General features: G+C 39.3%; 1 protein-coding gene across 3 annotated transcripts; it reads left to right on the top strand.

Moving 5' to 3' along the window:
* Positions 1 to 3,376: 3,376 nt before the first annotated feature.
* Positions 3,377 to 12,496, top strand: LOC124410667 (progestin and adipoQ receptor family member 3). 3 transcript variants are annotated; one of them, XM_046889329.1, is made up of 8 exons: positions 3,377 to 3,588; positions 6,092 to 6,227; positions 9,784 to 9,962; positions 10,117 to 10,273; positions 10,400 to 10,552; positions 10,625 to 10,904; positions 10,974 to 11,141; positions 11,223 to 12,496. In XM_046889329.1, the coding sequence occupies exons 2-7, from the start codon at positions 6,102 to 6,104 to the stop codon at positions 11,111 to 11,113; spliced, it is 1,035 nt and encodes a 344-aa protein (XP_046745285.1). In that variant the 5' UTR covers positions 3,377 to 3,588; positions 6,092 to 6,101; the 3' UTR covers positions 11,114 to 11,141; positions 11,223 to 12,496. The 3 variants fall into 3 exon arrangements, with proteins under 3 accessions (XP_046745285.1, XP_046745366.1, XP_046745213.1); XM_046889410.1 differs by lacking the exon at positions 3,377 to 3,588 and adding an exon at positions 3,820 to 3,862; XM_046889257.1 differs by lacking the exon at positions 3,377 to 3,588 and adding an exon at positions 5,180 to 5,268.
* The last annotated feature ends 7,285 nt before the right edge of the window (positions 12,497 to 19,781 follow it).

Genomic DNA, 19,781 nt, shown 5'->3' on the forward strand with positions numbered 1-19,781 from the left:
CAACAACCCCCGACTGACAACATGCTGATTGTTAGTTTTTCGACGTGTAACGGAAGCGATATTTGCCCGTCCTTTTAAATGTGCGGTGATTTCTTCTTTTTTTTTTTTCCTCTCTTGTAAGACTGGGCTTCTATATATAAATACTACTGAAACTATACCTATAAATTTTGTTTCATTATTCAAATTCCTCCACCTGTTTAATGAAGTCTTGATTGGAAAAAAAAATCATTCAACTATATCCGTATCGAGTTATACATACATACATACATACATTAGTAATACGTTCATTTACACTCAACTGCCATAAAGATAATAATAATGATAATAGTTAACGAGCGGTTTGCCTGCAGATGGCCAGTTGCAACGTCTGAAACTGTACGCCGGGTCCTCGCGAGAAATCATACGCGGATTTTTGACGCGTGTCTGCCGCATTTCTTGCGATATAAAATTAAAAAATCATTCGGTACCAACACCCTGTGCCCTCCCCCCACCCCCTGACCCCCTCAAATCCTCCATAATTAATGTAGACTCCTCGTGTTTTTCACTTTAAATAGCGTAGAGTAATTTTTCCGTTTCGCGTATGATCTTTCGTTTCACATGCAGTTCATTTTTTTTTTTTCCCCCTCTTCTCATTTTTTTTTTCTAATTTTTTTTAGACTGTGCTTGGAATGAGCAAACCTTTCATCCACAATATAATTGAAAAAAAAAAAAAAAAAAATTATTTAAAAAAATCTAAAAAAAAAAAAAAGAAATAAAACAAAAGAAAAAAAAAAGATAAGTCGTAGTATACAATATTATATTATAATACACAATATATGATTTGTAATTTTCCCAGGTTTTTAAATAGCAATTAACAATGTATATGTATAGTGATGAAATATGTGTATCAATTTTAATTATTGTCGCAGGTATTCGAAAAACTTTGTATTTTATAATTATATATATATTGTGGTTGTAAAGGATGATAAAAAAAAATGATGATTATGATCATGATGACAATGAGATGGTGATAATGATGACTACGATGATGATGATGATGATGATGATGATGATGATGATGATGATGATGATGATGATGATGATTTAATATGAAAAAAGTAATCTCTTTGTTCATTTCTCCACAATGAAAAATGCATATATCCTACGTTCTCGCGATCATACGGATTTGTAAGTGATAATAATAATAACTGGATGAAAATTTTAAAATATTCAAAAAGAAGAAAAAAAAAAAAAAACGATAAAAATAAAACTAAAAATAAATAAATAAATTAAAAAAAAAAAGAAGAAAGAATATGAAATAATAATAATAAATGGGTATGCTCATCAAAATAGCGTTTATCATTTTAGAAAGACACACGTTGTACACTAAATAAGACTATTTAAAACCATGTAATAATCGTACACAATAGAATACCTTAGCGTCTTTAAACAGTGTTATTTCGATCCTCGCGTTCATGTCAAAGAACCTACGATACTTATATACGTTTTAAATATGGGCGTTGGCTTCAATTTTTACCCATCCCCCAAGCTTGGTGAAAAAAAATAATTGAATGTAAATTTGCGAAAGGCTTAATTTTTCTTCTGTTTCATAAAACAGCCTACCGATGCAGATGAAAGCAGGTGATATGTGCATATATGTATAACTGCGTCGCGACTCGCGTGTAAAATTGAATGTATTTTATGTTTAAAGCTAGGATTATATATCGAAAGTTGACTCGAGTTGGTGTGAGATATAAAAGGCAGGTTTCTTGTTGTTTCCCTACATGGTTTTTCTTTTTTTTTCAGAACTGTGAGGTTAATAAATTTGAATGGAAAGAAAAATGAGGAAAATTAATGGAAAATTTATTTGAACGTAGAATTAATATTATTACTATTCAAATTAAACGATTGCAAGATACGCCTACTTTGTATGTAAAAGCGGATAGTAAGTTCATCGTGATATCGATCTTTTCTCTGATCGAACGATGACATTAACATACACACATTACGTATAGTTAACTGTAATTTAATTACTTTTTCTGTTCTTTTTTTTTTCAAACAAGCGCGGCAACGTATAGGTATTTAAAAAAAAAAAACCTTTCTCCTCCATTAATGATTGTTCGTACTGTACTGAAGATTGAAAAGCAAATGGTAAAAAGAAAAAGAAAAAAAATATTAAACAAAAAAAGAGAAAAAAATCTGAAAAATAACAATCATGGGAAGAAGTAATAGAAAGGTTGAAAAGAAAAAATAAAAGAGAAGAAAAAAAAAGAAATACTTTGAAATAAAATAAAATAGAAAGGAAGGAAAAATATTCATGTGTAATTATTATGTTAATAACGCAATAACGAACATTTTTAATAACTTATCCTGTGTAAATTTTAAACGTTGGCACTTTATGGAATAAAGTTTGCATAACGATTGCTATAGTGCGTACCGATTATTTACATGCTCACAATATCAGATCTCCATTATCCTATTACTATATTTTGGTTACTAACTGTTGTATTTAAATTTGGTTACTTTTCGATAGATGATAAATATTTCTTACTACATTATCAGAGTATAGACACCATTTGAGGAAAATTTTAATAGACGAATTCTATATATTGGTGGCTCTACCCTGTTTATACAATTGAGATTGATTAAGAAAATTTTACGAATTAGACGATATAAAAATATATAAAATACCTTCGTATACCTCGTTTACTTGTAATTTCTCATCGTATATCCAATATCATTCTCCAAACCAATGTATCATATGATTGTAGATACACGATGTAACACTATACATATACACAAATCATATCTCCACGTTATATAATATTGGAAAGGAAATAATTTTGTTTAATTGAATAAAATACGCAAAAAAAAAAAAAAAGAAAAGAAACATCTGCAACATTTCGCCTAACGCTGGACATTAAAATTACATTCACATGGGTAAAGAAAAGAAAAAAATAAAAATAAAGAAAAAATCCTCGGTTATTCGGGAACAAACTTTAGCCAACGAAATTTTTTTTTTCCAATGAATTGTTTTCAAAGAACAAAAGTAGTTTGTATACGAGTTTTAAATTCACTCGTACGACTCTATGATACTAATTCGCAAATCGATTAACAATCTCAAAGTCTGTGTGTATTCGGTTGATTTATGAAAGTAAAAAAAGTGCGAAAATTTTTGGGTAAAAGACATACATAATATATAAAAGTAAAACTACCATTTGGGAATTCGCTACAAGGATCTGGGCGATGATTGCGCTTGCGGAAAACGACGGACCGCGGGAAAATCGAAATTGCGGAATCTGGATGGCGTCGTCTAGGAGTCGGGGAGGCAGGCGGTCTGGCGCAGTGCGGCTCTTTACACTCCCTACCACGAGTTCGCCGATTCAATGAACGCCGTACACCGAAGTTCGCATAAAACGGATTCCGAGCGAGTGTTCCGGTCAGCTCAGTCCTTTTCGTTCCTCCAAGAGAGTCAGTCGGTGGGTGTCGCTGGATCGACGTTTTCGTTTCATTCTTCTGACATGCAGCACCTGCGACCGTTTGTCTATTAGCGTCGATACAATTCGCGAAAATAATAAGGGTCGTTTAATCTTCCCGCCGATGATAAAGGTAAGTTCGATTCTTATTCCCCAAATTTATAATAATCAAAATCTAATTCATGTGAATGGCGTAGACAATTTTTTTGTTTCATTTTGCTGAATTTTTTTTTCCATATCTTCCTTTTCGCTTGTACTTAACCGGCTGTGTTTTATTTAATATTTTGTATTTATATTATTATATACTCCTTTCTAAACGATGTTAAATCTACTTAACCAACGTGTCACGATAGTCTGGGAGAATGGAAAGTTTTGGCCTTGTTCATCTTCGCTTAATTGAGAGTAGAGTAATATGGATATAATAAACCTATGCGCCTCGAGTCATACTGTTATTGATGTTATCCACCACGTCCATTTTCATTGCTGATAATCAGGTAGAATAAGGAATTTTTATACAGGCTTGTAGCACGAAGCAGAGTGATTTGTGCTGTGTAGAAAGAGGATGAAAAAAAAACGTGCATCTGTCACATCCAGGGTAACCATTTTTTTTTTTTTTTTTTTCAATTTTATTTTCTCTTTTAATTCTCCGTTACGTATAATAATTGGAGCGCGTCGCGACATCCCGTTTCCTTTTTCATACTTTCAACAATGTACCTTTTACATAATATACATGCAGTATGTTCATACCTGACAATTATCGACTTTTCTAAATTAGTAATTAGGAGAAATGTTGCAGTTTGGACAACGAATAAAAGTTACAAACTTTTCTTCTTTGGTTTTTTTTTATCTCTCTCTCGTAGGCAGATATTAAATTTGAATTTTGTAATGTAAATTCCAAACCAACCGCATCCAGGAAACGTATAACACATAAATGTGATTGCCATTTATTTATTTATTCTATAACACACTTGCCTACATAATAATTTTCCCTCGATGCGTCCAGTAGTGCGGTTACGTCGATATTGTCCACTTGACAGAACATCTGCATTATACCCCCCGCAGTTTCTTTGACAGTAGTAGGTTCGTCATTAAGCGTAAATAATGGCTAGTTGAATAGTAAAATCGTCTGGGCAAGTTACTTACTGCACATTATGGATGCAGCGCACGAAGTATATAAGTATGAGAATTTATTCTATCCAAATGAACTTTTGCGGTCTGCGCTATGCTGAGTTGGTATCTTGGTTCGACTGTACCATGTATGTTACAAACTAAACTTTCACGCCGAAAGGAAGAAGAAAAAGAATATGAACAGTTAGCGAACCCATTATGTTATACATCAGAGACACGAAAGATGCCCGGAATATACGCGGTCAATGATCGCTTGAACGCTCTTTTGTGGTTTCTTTATCCGAAAAGCATAAAAACCAAGAAGCGGATTTTGAAAAATTAACGGCGTGAAAAATATTCGAGTATTAACCTTACTCATATAGTTAATAAATCGGATAGAAAATTCTATTTTTTTTTTTCTTATATTGTAATTATTGCAATCAAGGTATTCAAGTAACATTTAAATCGAATCCTCGGGGAATTTCGCAAGCTGTTCAATGACGAATACGAGAAATTAAATACGTATACCGTATTAATCAAAGTTTGCGAAAAACTGTGATAAATTTTAATAAACTGCGGTATAATTATCTCTGCACCAAGCGTACCGAGTCATTCATTGTCTAGTAATACACATAATGCACGGCGAACCTTTCAGCCGACTTTCTCGCCGATTAGAAGCGAGAGATTGCCTGGAAGCCAAACATCGGTGAGAGTAAACCTGGAGGCAGGCAGGCCATTGAGTGGTCCTCGTCTTCCTTCTTGACCAAGCCGGTTCCCCTTCTCTCCAAAAGTCTTGCGGATATTCTTTCCTTTGTCGATTTTACCTCGGAGACTAATATGTAGGCCAGTTCAGAGGGTCTCGTGTTCGGGGAATGGACTATCGAGTTTTAAAAACCGCTCTTTGCAGCCCGCGGAAGTGGTTGTGTAAAATATTTTCTCTTTTCGTACCGCAAACAACGGGACAATTAGTATACGTACTGCGAAATTGTTCTGCGGATTTTACTCGTTGAGACTTATCATTCGTTAAACAGGACGAAGGTCGAAAAAAAAGTTTGCAAATTTTAAAGGGAAAATAAGGGAATATCTTACGTTTTTCATTTCATTCTTACGATCACACCGATGCTGCATGGAATAAACGTCAAGTGTAATTAAGTACGCGCTGAGAATTATTGCTTTAACACTTCAAAATATCGACGCCTTAAAAGTATCTTAATTATCAAAACACTGACTGAAAGAGAGGATTTTATCTTGTGATTAGATCTTGCCCAGTCACGTTTATGCTCTGTATTAATTATCGCGAATCGTTGTAATAAAACAACAATAACATTGATCAAGGCGCAATCAAACACCTTCGCGCTAAGCGGTCGGATCGATTGTAGAAGAATTTCAATAACTTATATCGTTAAACAATATTTATCGTCAAATCATACGAAAATTATAATTCAAGATCCTTCTTTCCAAAATCTGGAACTACTTTATACCTCAATTCCCTAACCGTACAAACGTCGTTTCATCCCCGATTTTCTCAGGGTCGTTCCAATGATGAAATTACTGGCAGGGGTTGAGGAATGCGACAAGCAGGGAAACGGCCACGTGGCGGGTACCACGAGGGAAAGGCAGAGTGTCAAGGCTGTCCAGGAAGCCGGAAAACCTCTCGTAGCTGAGGTCAGTAAATTTTGTTTATTTACCGAGTAAGTTTGTTTCATTAACCGAATGACGTAAAGGCAGTTACGTTACCTTGTCTTGACCATGGATGTCCTAATTATCAAGCGAATATCGGACGGTGATTTAGGCGCAATTATTAGCGCGAGTTGATTGACGGCTAGAAGTTTAGACGACGTCAATGATTTTCTGTTTACGATTATACTACCTTTTTCTTAATCGTCGTCCATTTTCGGGAGGTTCGAATTATCGCGCATAAGAACCTTGATCCGATCGTACATTATAATCGGAATAAAAATCAGGGACGAGATTGACGTTAGTTATTCTGACACCCGGAGCGATCGTTCGGGTTATCGAACTTGTCCCCAAGACGATGTTTTGCAGCCCTTGAAAATATGTAAATCGATTCAGTATAGACGGAATAGAGAACAAGGTGGATGAACGTTTGATGTGGTTTCATAGAATTTATGCCTACTTGTACATGAAGAGGAACGGAATACGCTAGTGTTCGATTCTACGGAAAAATTTTCTTTCCTAAATTTAAGATACTCGATATAGTAGCGATGGCCACTGACGATAAGCTACAAATAATCGGTGCATCGATTAATCGGATCCAGAAGAATAATCGAATACGAATCAATTGATTCGGTAGAACCTAATCGATTTTTAAACGGTATATTTGAAAGTTAAGTTTCATAAATTTTATTATGTAGTTTTAATAGCGGAAAAGTTTTTCGTTAATTCATAGTTTCATTAAAAATATTATTCAATATCAGGTGGAAAATATTCAATTATCTCTCACTCGTTATATCAGATAGATACTTAGTTAGTAAGACAATGATAATAATTGATACTCTAATCACATAAATTGATATTACATTGGATAGTTTATGGGAGTAAAAAAGAAAAACTGATTGTGAGAAAAAATAATCGAGTTTGAAAGATAATCGATTATTCGTGGTCATTCTTACTCGATAGATACATGTTGTATTCATAAGTCAGAAATAAAATGCGTCGACTATTACGAACTCGCTCTGTCGAATATACGTAATTCGAAAACTGATTTGCACAACATTATGCGTATTGACATTCTTGTGCCGATTATTTTGAAAACATTCGTTCAACGTTTCACCGTAATAAGTTCCTTTCACAACGCGATACTCGCACACAAATACGCAAACATAACGATGCTGATATTGCATTTGCTCGATGTGCGGAAGCAAGGTCAATCCAAATCGAATGATCGAACCAGGTATACGGAAATTAGATTAGAAAAATTTCGCATGCGGATAATCCATGGCCGAAAGTTTTAAATATGGATGCAAGCTTTTGCGTCAGTATAAACAACGATATACCTTTTCCGGTTCCTCTTTCGATTGATTTTTATTTATTTGTTTTTTCGTTTCTTGATTCCATTTATTTTCATTTTGCTCCACGTAAGGCTTGAGAAACCCGATCGAAGCAAATGCTTTCCTTATCGCTTAAAGCTACAGCCTCAGATGCAAACTACATTAATTCTCTATAGACGTTTATTAAACTGCTTCCAATCGTACTTTTGCAAAAAAGAATTTTTTTAACGACAACATTAACTATCTTCGGATTTAAAAATTTGACGTTTGAAAGTCTAGAGAGTCTCCATGTATGACATGAGTTGCTACACAAGATTTTTTACAAACGCACATTTGGCTATGAGAAATTCTCCTCAGAGAAACGTAATCCAATCATCCAATCAGTTTTCAAGAAAGCGTGGAACAAAACGCGGGTGTAATTATACAACTGCTCTTCGTCGTTGTCATCCAGTTATACCTACATCATCGTTATTATAAATTTCTCCACGGAGTTTAATTCCTAGTCAAAGTCAAGTCAAAGTGGAAATTTGGATGTTCCGAATTATCCGTCACATTACACAGCCTGCAGCTGATCATGCATATATCGTAGAAACCAAGAAGCTGGTCCCGTTGTGACCTACTAGCCGCTCTTTCTCCTTCGTACCCTCCTCTCCTTTTTACCGAAGCAGCATAGATCGCGTGACTCTCTCTTGTATACTTGATTCCGCCGTTACTCAACCATAATCGTTCTAAACTTCGTAAATCCATCATCGATTCTACTGTGCGTAAAAATTTTAAACCGTATGAAAAATCAGATTCACCACACAAACGACTGTCACAATAGGTATATACTCTATTCGCCATGGAATCGGCTGCAAGTCAAAGGTCATGAGATTATCCCATCAGGTGGAGGTTTCCGATATTATACTTTGAACTGCACGTTTATTTTGCAACGCGAAATCCAAGACAGTCAGATTTCCGTATAATGGATGGATCGGATGGATTTAAGAATGGGTTTATCTGTATTTGGGTATCATCTGCAGCGAAAAGAGTTGAGACACGCGACGTCAATTTTGTTTTATTTCTTACACGACGCCGCAGGGCTCCAGCTGACGTAGAATTGCGTCGAAAGTTATGCCTAGACGCAAAATCATATTGTCGTAAAAAATTGCTTCGAAGGGGTTCGTGGCCGTGGCTATCTAGCCGTGGCTCTTTATGGCCTACTTACAAGACCGGCGGCGCGGAGAAATCCGATATTAAGCGTGGCCAGTGCGTCGACTCCTTGACCTTGATGGTGGATTAATTAAACGTTGAAGTGTTCCGAACCAATTCTAGATTTGATTTACTCTTAGATCGTGTCTTGTGCAAAAATCGCCGTGTCCTTAATAATATCGCAGAAGAGTTGTAGAGTGAAATAGAGTGAGATTGGCCAAAAATAATTGCAAAGTGGTACAATGTACGTACGGCGATTCGAAAGTTAATTATCTTTGAATTTCGCCAACATCCTAATTTTTAAATCCAGACGAAAAACCTCTGTTTTTTTTTTATTTCGCACGAAATTAAGGCCATTAAATTCCTGCGAAATTCAAATCGAAATCTGATATGGCGATTGGATCACGTATTTATTGCAAGTACAGAAGACCTTCGGTGTTTAACGTTCCTCAAACATTTTTCAACTTATCTTTAACTGTTGGGCTAAAGAAAGTCGGTACACACGCTTTTTTCACGTCCGGTGAACTCACATGTAATAAAATTTCGTAGTAATTTTTCCTTATAATAAATTTAAAAAAAAAGCAATATGAGGAAATATTGTGGATAATTAATTCAGCGGTTATTTTATCCGAAAGGTAGTTACGTCATTGATCGAGCTCGGATGAAATTTTCACGTAATGGTGAAAATGATATTCATATTTTAAGATGCGCGCTATCGGCGCTCAAATCTTTTCGTAATCACTTGCATAATAAACTACACCGATTTGAACGACAGGAAGAGAAGGTGAACAATAGTGGACAGTCGCTTGAGAATTTACATTCTTCGCATGAATGATGCATGAATCGGTCTCTCAACTCGTTTTCTATTATCGATTCAGGAAACACGATAACGTCAATTTCGTATTTTACGTAGAATTTCGGCAGTTTACTGTCAGCTTAAAATTCATCACATCCAATAGCTAGACCAGCGTTGTTTTGATCCAATAAAAAACACTGATCGTTAATTTATTTTCAAATAGTTGACCGAAGGGAACGATAACCTGGCAAGTGCCGCGATCAAGGACAAGACAGCCTTCGAAGATGAGGAAAGAATGCGAAGGATACTGCCGTTCGCAGAGGCACCTGAGTACCTCCAGTTCAATCCGTACATCCTGCACGGTTACCGAGGATACTTGACCACCAAATTATGCCTCGAAAGGTCAGTCTCTAGAAAGTTGACCGCAGTCACTAAAACTCCTTGAACTTGCCGCAGACAATTATGTAAAACAAATTGCTCAAAGCATGTTGCCTTCGTTTTGATTTGCGTCTATTAACACGGAACTTTTATTTCTCTCTTTAAAACGACCTCACAGTATTTTTTGGTGGACGAATGAGACGATCAACATATGGAGCCACATATTCGGCTGGATGTTGTTCCTCGGATTAACGCTCTACGATCTCTGTTTGCTCAACATACACGCGCCGTTCGGTGACAAGCTGATCGTCGCTCTCCTGCTCATATGCTTTCAGGTAATGCGAACCGATCGTGTGCATTTAACACCAATCGGTACATCAGCTGCCCCAAAGATTATTAGAAAACTGATCGTCGTACCAATCGAGTAATAATGAATAATTCCAAATCGCACTTCCTCGCAGGCATGCATGATACTGTCTTCCATGTACCACACATTTTCCTGCCGGAGCGAGAAGGATTATTGGTGTTTCCTGTCCTTCGACCTCTTCGGCATCGCCCTCAGTCTCCTGGCGATCTACATGTCGGGAGTCTACTACGCCTTCTGGTGCCACAAGGTGAGTTCGGGCCGTGAATAACAAGACCCAGAAGGTGTCAAATGCTTATCCCCTGTGTCTTGATATGTCCAGGAACTTCAGCAGTTCTACCTGACTACCGTACTGCTGATATTCGTCGTGGCGATGCTCCTGCAAGTCCCGAAGTTCAACGTGAACGGGAACGTCAAGTTGCTGGTCTTCGTCGCTTGGGCGGCATACGGAGTCCTGCCAACCCTTCACTGGAGCATCGCCATGGGAGGGATGGAGAACCCAATGGTAGCGATGCTGCTGCCCAGGGTTCTCGGCATGTACGTTATAAGCGGAGGTGCCTTCCTCATATACATGAGCCGGATACCGGAGCGTTTTTTCCCCGGTAAGTGCGCGTCGAAAGCGAATGTTCTCAAGTTTGAAAATGCTGGTACCAACTTCCCTCGCCTTCCAGGTTCCGTGGACTACATCGGTTCCTCCCATCAGTGGTGGCATGCCCTCGTCGTCGCGGCCCTCTACTACTGGCACAACACCGGCATGCTCTACGTCGAGTACAGGCTGAACCATGGATGTCCAACGAACATGCGACTCTGACACGGGGATTCGGCTATTTCACACTCGGGTTTGTTCCGCATGATCTTGGATGTTCTATTCTACCATGATTTGAACCTTGACTGTAAGACCCTTCCTCTTGGAATTTCAGGTCCGTATTTTGCGATGGAATGTGCCTGCGCCATGGAGTTTAGGATATGGCGATCGGGCTGGTACCAGAAGGGAATCCCTTTCTATGCCAGAGAAGCGTTGGAAAGTTGCATCGTGGAGAATCCGATATCCTCCTACATAGCTCTACGGGGTGGGACTTGACGTGGATGACATTTGCGGCGATTCGCAAATCCCCAATTCCGGTTCACGTCTTGTGAGGAATATCGCTCAGCTCAAGGTTGCAGGACCAGACTGCATTCGCGCCGTCGGAGTGAGATAGCCGTTTTAAAATAAAAAAATAAAGTCCTTACGCAAGAGGACGGAAATGGAGAGATCAAGTCAATTCAAAGAAACTTAGGCTCAATTTGAATATTGTGTTCATTTTCATTTTTCGCCTAGTTAAAAATAAAAACACGCCTTATAAATCAGATGTTGTAAATTGACGTGAAAGCTTTCGGACATTTCAATACAACCATAGTGTGTATACTTTTGTGGAACTGCAGTTGACTCATAATCAATATTGATGAAAAATAGAAAACGAAAATTCGATAAACAAAATTATATATGTATACACAGCACATTGAGTCCGAGTTGTGCAGTTCCTTCAATTTTCTGTTCTGATCAGCTGTTCTCAGGCGTCTGAATATTTACATTACAAGAATATATTATCTATATGTGATTCAGTGATAATAATTCGTAAGATTTTGATACTATATTACAGTAGCTTGTATGTATATGACGTGAAATAATTTTCTTGTCAAATTGTTGTTTTGTAATTTTAGCTAATTAATTGATTATTATCAACCAGGAAGTTGATTCCAAGTAGTTGCGTCAGGGAATTACTTAGACTTATTGTATAGACCCTGATGTGGCGAGTATCACTCGCACCCTTAGTGCCTTGGTATCATGGCAATCTAATGTTTCAGCCTGCCGTTTCAGCAGTATTCAAAATACACGCTAGGCAAGAAACTCGTAGAAATGTATCGAGGTTAAACGAATTTTTTTTCTACGATATAAAAAATTTCTATGTACCTAATGGAACAAACTTGCTTAAACACTTCACTCGTTGAGTATACAAGTGTAAGTGAACAAGTCGGTTTCTAAATTTATAATAATTCGGTATAATTGAAGAGTGCATTTCACCATGCGAAACATTTTAGAAAAATCTATCATACACACAGCATATTGCACTATACGGTACACACCCTACGCTAGTTAATTAATTGTTGTTAATCCTGTTATAAATTATTGATCAATATATTTACGGTAGCACGAGTCTACGTTCTTCACTCTTCACCTTGTTCCCTTGTCTGTCCAGAACCCGCCTTTTCGTATATTGATCAGAGTCTGATGAACCTGCGAAAACCTTTCGAATCATTAAAGCACGCGTGAAAGCACGTCTGCCATCACAACGAGTTATCGAAATGATGAGACGAGACAGTGTTGAACGCGCTATACGGGCTGATTCAAAGGTGGCTAATTGCTAAAATTAAGGTTACTCAAAAGCAGCATGAAATCTTTTATATCTTATGGCTCTGTGGTAAGCAGTCAAACTGGTTTCGGGCTGAGCAAAAATTGTGGCCACATTGGATGTCGTTGGGACATATTGGACCATGAAATTATCGTTGCCAAGGTCACTTTCTTTCATATTTCCTTGTATTAAAGTAAATTTAATAGTTATACTTCTGCGACATAAATCGAAGAAGTTGGCACAGAATTTTTCAGTTTTTACTTGGCGATGGTAACGTTGGTATTCTCGCCAGTCACCGACCGATGGAAATGATCCTCGTTACTTGCTATCGATCCTCGGTAGCTCTGAAAAACCGATTAATGGTATTAGCATGATTTGCAAAATAGAAGACATCAGGCTGGATTTTGTATATCAATCAATGATGCATATACCGTGATTTGAAAAAAAAATAACAATTAAAAAATTACAAGATAGATCGCGTAGGTCATGCTCGAATGGTAAAAGCGAGGCTTGTAGCACTCTGCACTTGTCCCACCAAGTTTTTACGTCCAATCACATCTTCAGACTCAAACACGTTCATTTATTAGCTTTACTTGACATATAATCACCGAAGAGCTGGCGCCCTCTTGATTCAAGTGCTGTAAATGAAAGTTGATACCTATATAGAGAAATTCGATTATAGATGGATGAATTTTCAGAATGGATTTTTTGGAAAAAACAAAGAAAAACACACAAAATAGCTTTAAACAGTGTCGCAAATAGATTGTTTATTTATTTTTATGCTATATTATAAACTTTTCAGAATGAACTCGTTAATAACCACATAGATAAACGAATAATCTATTTTTTATACAATTTTGAACTATTTTGTATTCTTCATTTGTCTATTTTATTCAATTTCCAAACGTTCATAAAACGTTACATAACACAATTTGTCTGATAATCATTATCGAAGTTACGAGGAAGAAATTCTTATTTATTTGCAAACCTTGACAAACAGGTTTTTGTGAATAATTTTTTTATTTTGTATTTGAATTTCATTGAATTGAAAATCAGAGAACACATTGCAGAAACGAAAGGGATTGTCGTCAAAAGTTGAAAGGTTGAATATTTCAAATGGCCGATTGATATCGAAATCTTGATTTTCGAACAATTCATCTTTCATTATTCTATTATCACATGTTTGAAATTTCGATATATCGGCCATTCGAAATATTGACCCTTCCAACTTTTGACCCCCCACCCCCTCCCCCAAAGAAAGGTATAAAAACATTACACCTATAAAATTACCACAGTATAAACTACAGACTTGGTACTTTTCACGAGAAATGTAAAGAAAGATAAAAAATAAGGGAGGGTTTCCTGTGTGCCGCTAGGCAAAGAGAAAGGATAGAAGAGACTGACAGTCGACTATCACTTTCCCCCGTAAAGGCAATGCGTTTAACCGAGCAAGCGATTCTTTACTGGAAGAAAGCAAGTGGGGCGGAAGAATTTACGTAGCTCTTAATCCCGCCGCTTAGAGAGGCCTCGGCAATATCGCTCTACTTCACATCTTTAGGGTAGGTAGCTGCTTTCTTTACACCTCGTTGTTCTCTCGCCTTAAATTATTCCTTTCTATTTTCACGTGAGGCGATGTCTATACCTATATAATTTTTTTTTTAGAATTTTAATTTCAATTTTTATGCATTCAGTAAAGTATCTGTTTCCTGCGATCGAAGAATTAGCAATTCCGGGCAAAGGGAAGCTAAAAAATCAACTGCTTCGTCGGTCTAAACACAACCGCGACCATAAATTATCGGTAAATGAAAATCGCACTATAGAAGCCCGCGTATGGAAGATTTGATTGAAGTTTAACGTATTAAAGTCCTGACGGATAAAACGTATCGGATAATCGTGCCGCGTAATCGTTTGAGAATCGCAGAGCTCGAGTATGATCGCGTATATAAGAAGATCGACTTTCGACGAGGCAAGTAACGAGTAGGTACGAGCCACCGTCAGAGAGCTCAGCCTGGATATTTCCAGTGGCGCCACGGAGCAATTGAAGCACGAAAAGCTTGAAGCAGTCACCTCTTCTCACGTCGATCGATAAAGCAACGACAAACTACCCCAGGAGTAGCTCATACCACGTTTCAAAGTGCGGAAAAGTCGCGCGTTTTTTCATTAAATCAACACCGTCGACGAAAGATGAGTGAAAGCCAAGTCCGCGGAAAGGATACGACAAAAATGTGTATCAGAATCGTCAAACCCGATTGCCAATCGGTAAAGTCCGCAAGCTTTTTGGCGATTTCTTTCTTCCATATAAAAGATTCGCGGATGCGGTGGAGGGATGACGTGCAGCGAAGAGTCTGCGACGCAGGAAAAACGGACGGACGCATGCGTCTTGCCCTGAGACTCAATAAACATCTGGAGGAGCCGGTGTAATCCTTGGCCTGCGCTCTGGATTACCGAAGGAGTTTTCCTCTACTTTTTTGAGTACCGGGTACCGCCTGTTTCTTCTTCTTCCTTTTCTTCTTCTTCTTCGCCCTGTGCGCTTTGGGAACCGAAGAATCCGTCACATCCCCTGTTCGCCGTTTCCCCAGTGGACCGAGTGGCGTTTATACAGGAATAGAAACGCGGGAGAACTAGGATCGCGGAGTGTAACGGAGTCGGAAAACGGTCGAGACTATTAGTGCCTTCGATCGGAGAACGCACGCCCTGCAGCGTGAGATTAGAGGGTCAGATTTATGTAAACGAGGGTCAGGCTTAGACGGATATAACCAAGGAATGTTTCTCTAGGAATTAGGGGGGAAAAAATTTTCTACACCTTTTTACTCAGCGCGTTGGGAATTCCTTGAGGGCGTCGAGTTGGTCTTTAGGTTCGTCTATTATATCTCGAGTCCAAGTACCTTCTCGAGACAGGAACTTGAATCGAAACAAGATGGAGTAGTCCATGCACTCAAGTCTCGGTACGTAGTCGGCTAATCCTTCGCCGAGTCAAGTGGATGTGAAGATCTACTTCCAGACACTCGGTATCATTTTTTCGACTCAATTATCGGGACAAGTGGTACATCCAAGAGATTTCCATGGCTTGTTACCAAGGATTTCGACGGGCAACTCACTGTTTTCGGAAATAAAATCATACTAGGATATATGTGAAGTAGGATATTGGAACCGAATGTCTTGTGCTCCTCTGCAGGAGCAATATTGTGCCTCGTTGTTAGTTAACTGGGCGCCTGTATATAGTTCAGGTACATAATTCAAGCTGTGTTGCCTGTGTACAGTGTAATAAAGGCGACGACGAGACACTTACATACGAGGAACGTAAATAAAATACATTCAGAAGCGTGCACAGCTGAAAGCAAGGCGAAGTGCTGAGTAAACGCCATAAGCCGTTCTAATTGAAACGTTCCACAAACGAGTGCATGTCACGAGTTCTTTATCCGATCCGGATGTAACATGCATATTACGTTCGTCATCTCGCATATCATACTTTTTTTTACATATTTCAACGGTAAAATTTGTTAGCTCATTAGTGCGAATAATTATGATCTATACCGACAACTGCATTTCATCCAGCGAGCGAAACGAGTGCGACACACTTGTCAGCAGAAGCCAAACACCATACGCTTGGTCTATCTTAACAGTAATCTCGTATCATGAGCAAGGACGTTATCGCTCTGAGCAAACAATTATCACTCTCTTGCCAGGTCTCCTGTTCTCTTTCTCCGCGAGGCATGTGCAACTGCATATTACTATAATATACCCGCCAGCAAGCAATGTCTCACGAGATTATTTCTTGCTTTGATTAATTATTCATCGCGAGGACTTCGCTAAAGACGGAGCAAAAAATTATACAAGAAGTGTAAGGATAGGTACATAAATAAAAAATAAAGCGAGACTCGAATTTATTCACTTTATACAGCAAAAATAGTCGTGTGTGTGTGTGTGTGTGTATCTCTTACATGGACAGGGATGTTTAAAGAAAGTTGTTTTAAACGCGAGGGGAAGGAATTTTGACTTGCTAAACGATCCGCTGGCTTAAGCATAATAATTATTTGCCCAGAGTTTAGGCCCCGCTGTTTACGACTTGTTATGGACTGAGTCGGCGATCCGGAAAAATTAAAACAGCTTGTCCTCACATTTTTTAAGTTTACGTTGAAACCGAAACCACAGATTTATTTTTCGATATACGTTACACGTAGATATGCTTAGAAGAAAAAACATTTCATCCCCGGATGTAAATCCTCCGCGATCAAGTAATTCCCCGGTTGAGAGGTCAATCAAATGAGAAGGAGTGGAAAGCTTTTAAAAAGTCGTTTACCTGCAATTGGTGCGGGTACAACAATTCCGAGCGCTTATGTAGGATCAAAACACCCGAAGCCACCATCGAAATTTCCGTGTCGTTTACCGCGTAGAGGATCAACCGTAGGGTGAACGGTTATCGCCAAGGCTTAATGTAATCTAATTACATCGATCCTCTCTCGACTTTTCGCGGGTATATTTCATCGTTCCAAACCGCACCCCGCAAATAACTCTAACAATTGTGTATTCGACTTCTTAACGCTTCCAATATGAGCAAACCTTATACTTCGACGATTGTGCAGAATTACAAGCAGATCCTTATGACTTAAAATGGATTTTGCACAAAAACTTTGACAACAGCCCTCGTCTAGTTTCCCAGTATTTACAGGGTATAAAATATCGGGGCATTCATACGTCGTTACTTTTGAACCCCGGCCTTGCCTAACGACGAGCACTCAGTCTTTACTTAATTGTGAAAATCCGGGAGGAGGGGAAGGAGGAGGAGAAGCGAGGTGAGGTGAGGTGAGGTGAGGAGAGGAGGCTTCGGGTCGGGCGGGTTTCCCTGGGTCTCGTTGGGTCGTCGCACGGTTAGCGCCCCCGGTTGAACCGCCCCTCCTCCGTCAGCTTCGCCTCTCGGTTTCCGGAGAATTAGACGCAGAACGCGCTCACCTAGCTCTTATTCCACTCGGCGCCGTTCGCCGTACTTCGCGTGGAGCCTCCATTAAATTCATTAGGCCATTAGTGGCTGCAGCCCTCCAAGATGGCCACCGTCGCCTTGGCAACGAACCCGCCGACGGCGAGGGTGGGTCTTGCCATGTAATTAGATTCAACGAGCTCGCGGAGGGTGTCGGAGCTGGCGAACCTAGGACGAGGAGTAGAAGGTGGAGGTCCTGGAGGGTGAGGCGGGCGAAAGGGAGGAGGGCTACTCTTCACTATCCCCAGAGTGGATCTCACTATCTTCTTCCGCCAGCAGAGATAATTGTACGTCACTCCCTCCCTTCCTCCTTTCTCTCAAGTGCCGCCTTGCAGCCTCGAGGACGTTGGAGGGGGCGAAATTTCATGCAAACTAATTCAGGAACGTATTGACCTTGAGCTGTAAAAACTTCTCCCAGTTTAAATCCCGTTCTTTAGCGCTTCGACGCCGCGCGTCGGGTCCTCAGCCCTGATTCCCGCGATTTCTGCCCCCGGACTTTTTCACCTCCGGTTAATTAGCCCATCGTTTTGCGGCTACTGATTACCGATCCAACTTTAAATCCATATATCGATCTTGATATATTTAAACGCGAATCTCGCCTCCTTTGCCGCGAATAATCCAATATCTTATCCAACGATCATCTCTTCCCGGCGGTGCAGCAAAAATCCTCTCTGATATCGATTTGACTGAACTTCTTAAGCACTGGCAAGAAGAGAAGATACCTACTTTGTGGGTTTTTTTTTTCGCACTGTTTTCGAAAATTGAATTCTTCTCGGCTTTCGGATCGCGTTCAGTCGGTTACTGCAGACTTCGTGATATTGACCCTGCTTCAGATCCAAGCCTGTAGATCACGACGCAACTGCCGCGCGTGCTTCAACTTTTACTGTCAGTGAAAAATAGCGAAAAGACAGAGAGGGAATGCACCTGCAGGATGCTTTGAAGTGAAGAGGATAATCCCTGCTCGCACGACGCTCCTTAAGCCCCCTTGATTTAGACGACACGGAGGAATATTTTAAGATTCTCATTTCGCCTCTGCGCTCTTCTACACTCGCCCCCGCCTGCAGCCCGAGCTTTCGTCTTCTTCGTCTTCCACCACAACTGTTCTAACTTACCCTCCTCGCCGTTTTACGCGTCCTTTTGCCACGGTGATCGTTCGATAAATATAACATCTACGAAAGATCCTCGGAATTCTTTTACAGTTGCGTTACATGGCAAAGTTTGAGTTGAAAATAACCGAAATTGGTGATCGTTATTTTTGCGTTTTTGGAAAAAAGCGTTTCTGGTATTCTCGACGAAATTACGAAGCATAGATTATTCGCCAAATACACCTTAATACATATAGTTCGGTATAAAAGGTGAGGTAATCTGAATCTCGGTTTAAGCCCTCAATTTCACTAGAGTAAAAGCACAGGCAAAAGCGCAATAAAATGGCTTCTTATTCTCGCGTTTATATTCAATCCGTAGCCGACTTGGTAACCACAAAGGGCTCCATTCGAAACACGTTAGTAGATTCCGTATGTAACTGTAGACTGTAGCTAAAAAAGAAGGAAAAGAAAGAGAGAGAAAGAGAGATGAAGAGGAAGAGAAAAAGACATCGCAAAGACCCGACCTGCAGACCGAGGAAAATAGGAACTCGTGACCGCGCGATGCATTATGCATCATCGGTCTGAGCCTCATATGCATCTATGCATGGGCTTGATGCATGTCAGCGTTATACCGAAGGATTTAATGGTCAAATGACATGCGTCTCTCCTCTTTCTTCGAGATTGCGGAAAATGAAAACCACGTGAAATAACTTCGTTTCCGCACGATGCCGAGGGCTGGACTAAACGTCCGAGCTGTTTTATAATTGGATTCAACCATTGATTAACCCTTGCATAATCGATGAAAGTACTGCACCGCACACGCATGACACACACGATCCGAATCGCTGGTATAATTCTGATTACGTGAGGCTGTTCAGGCACGTGCGTAGGTGTAGATATGACCAATGCCAAACGTCAATTCGTCGCTGCAGCGATGAGAACGTTGACACTGTAATTCACGTGCAAATGCAGCGACAGCTGATTCATTAGCATTGAATTGCCGGCCTGTACCCGCGTCAAATTTTGCAG

This window comes from Diprion similis, chromosome 1 (assembly GCF_021155765.1).
Source record: "Diprion similis isolate iyDipSimi1 chromosome 1, iyDipSimi1.1, whole genome shotgun sequence".
NCBI classification, from domain to species: Eukaryota; Metazoa; Arthropoda; class Insecta; order Hymenoptera; family Diprionidae; genus Diprion; species Diprion similis.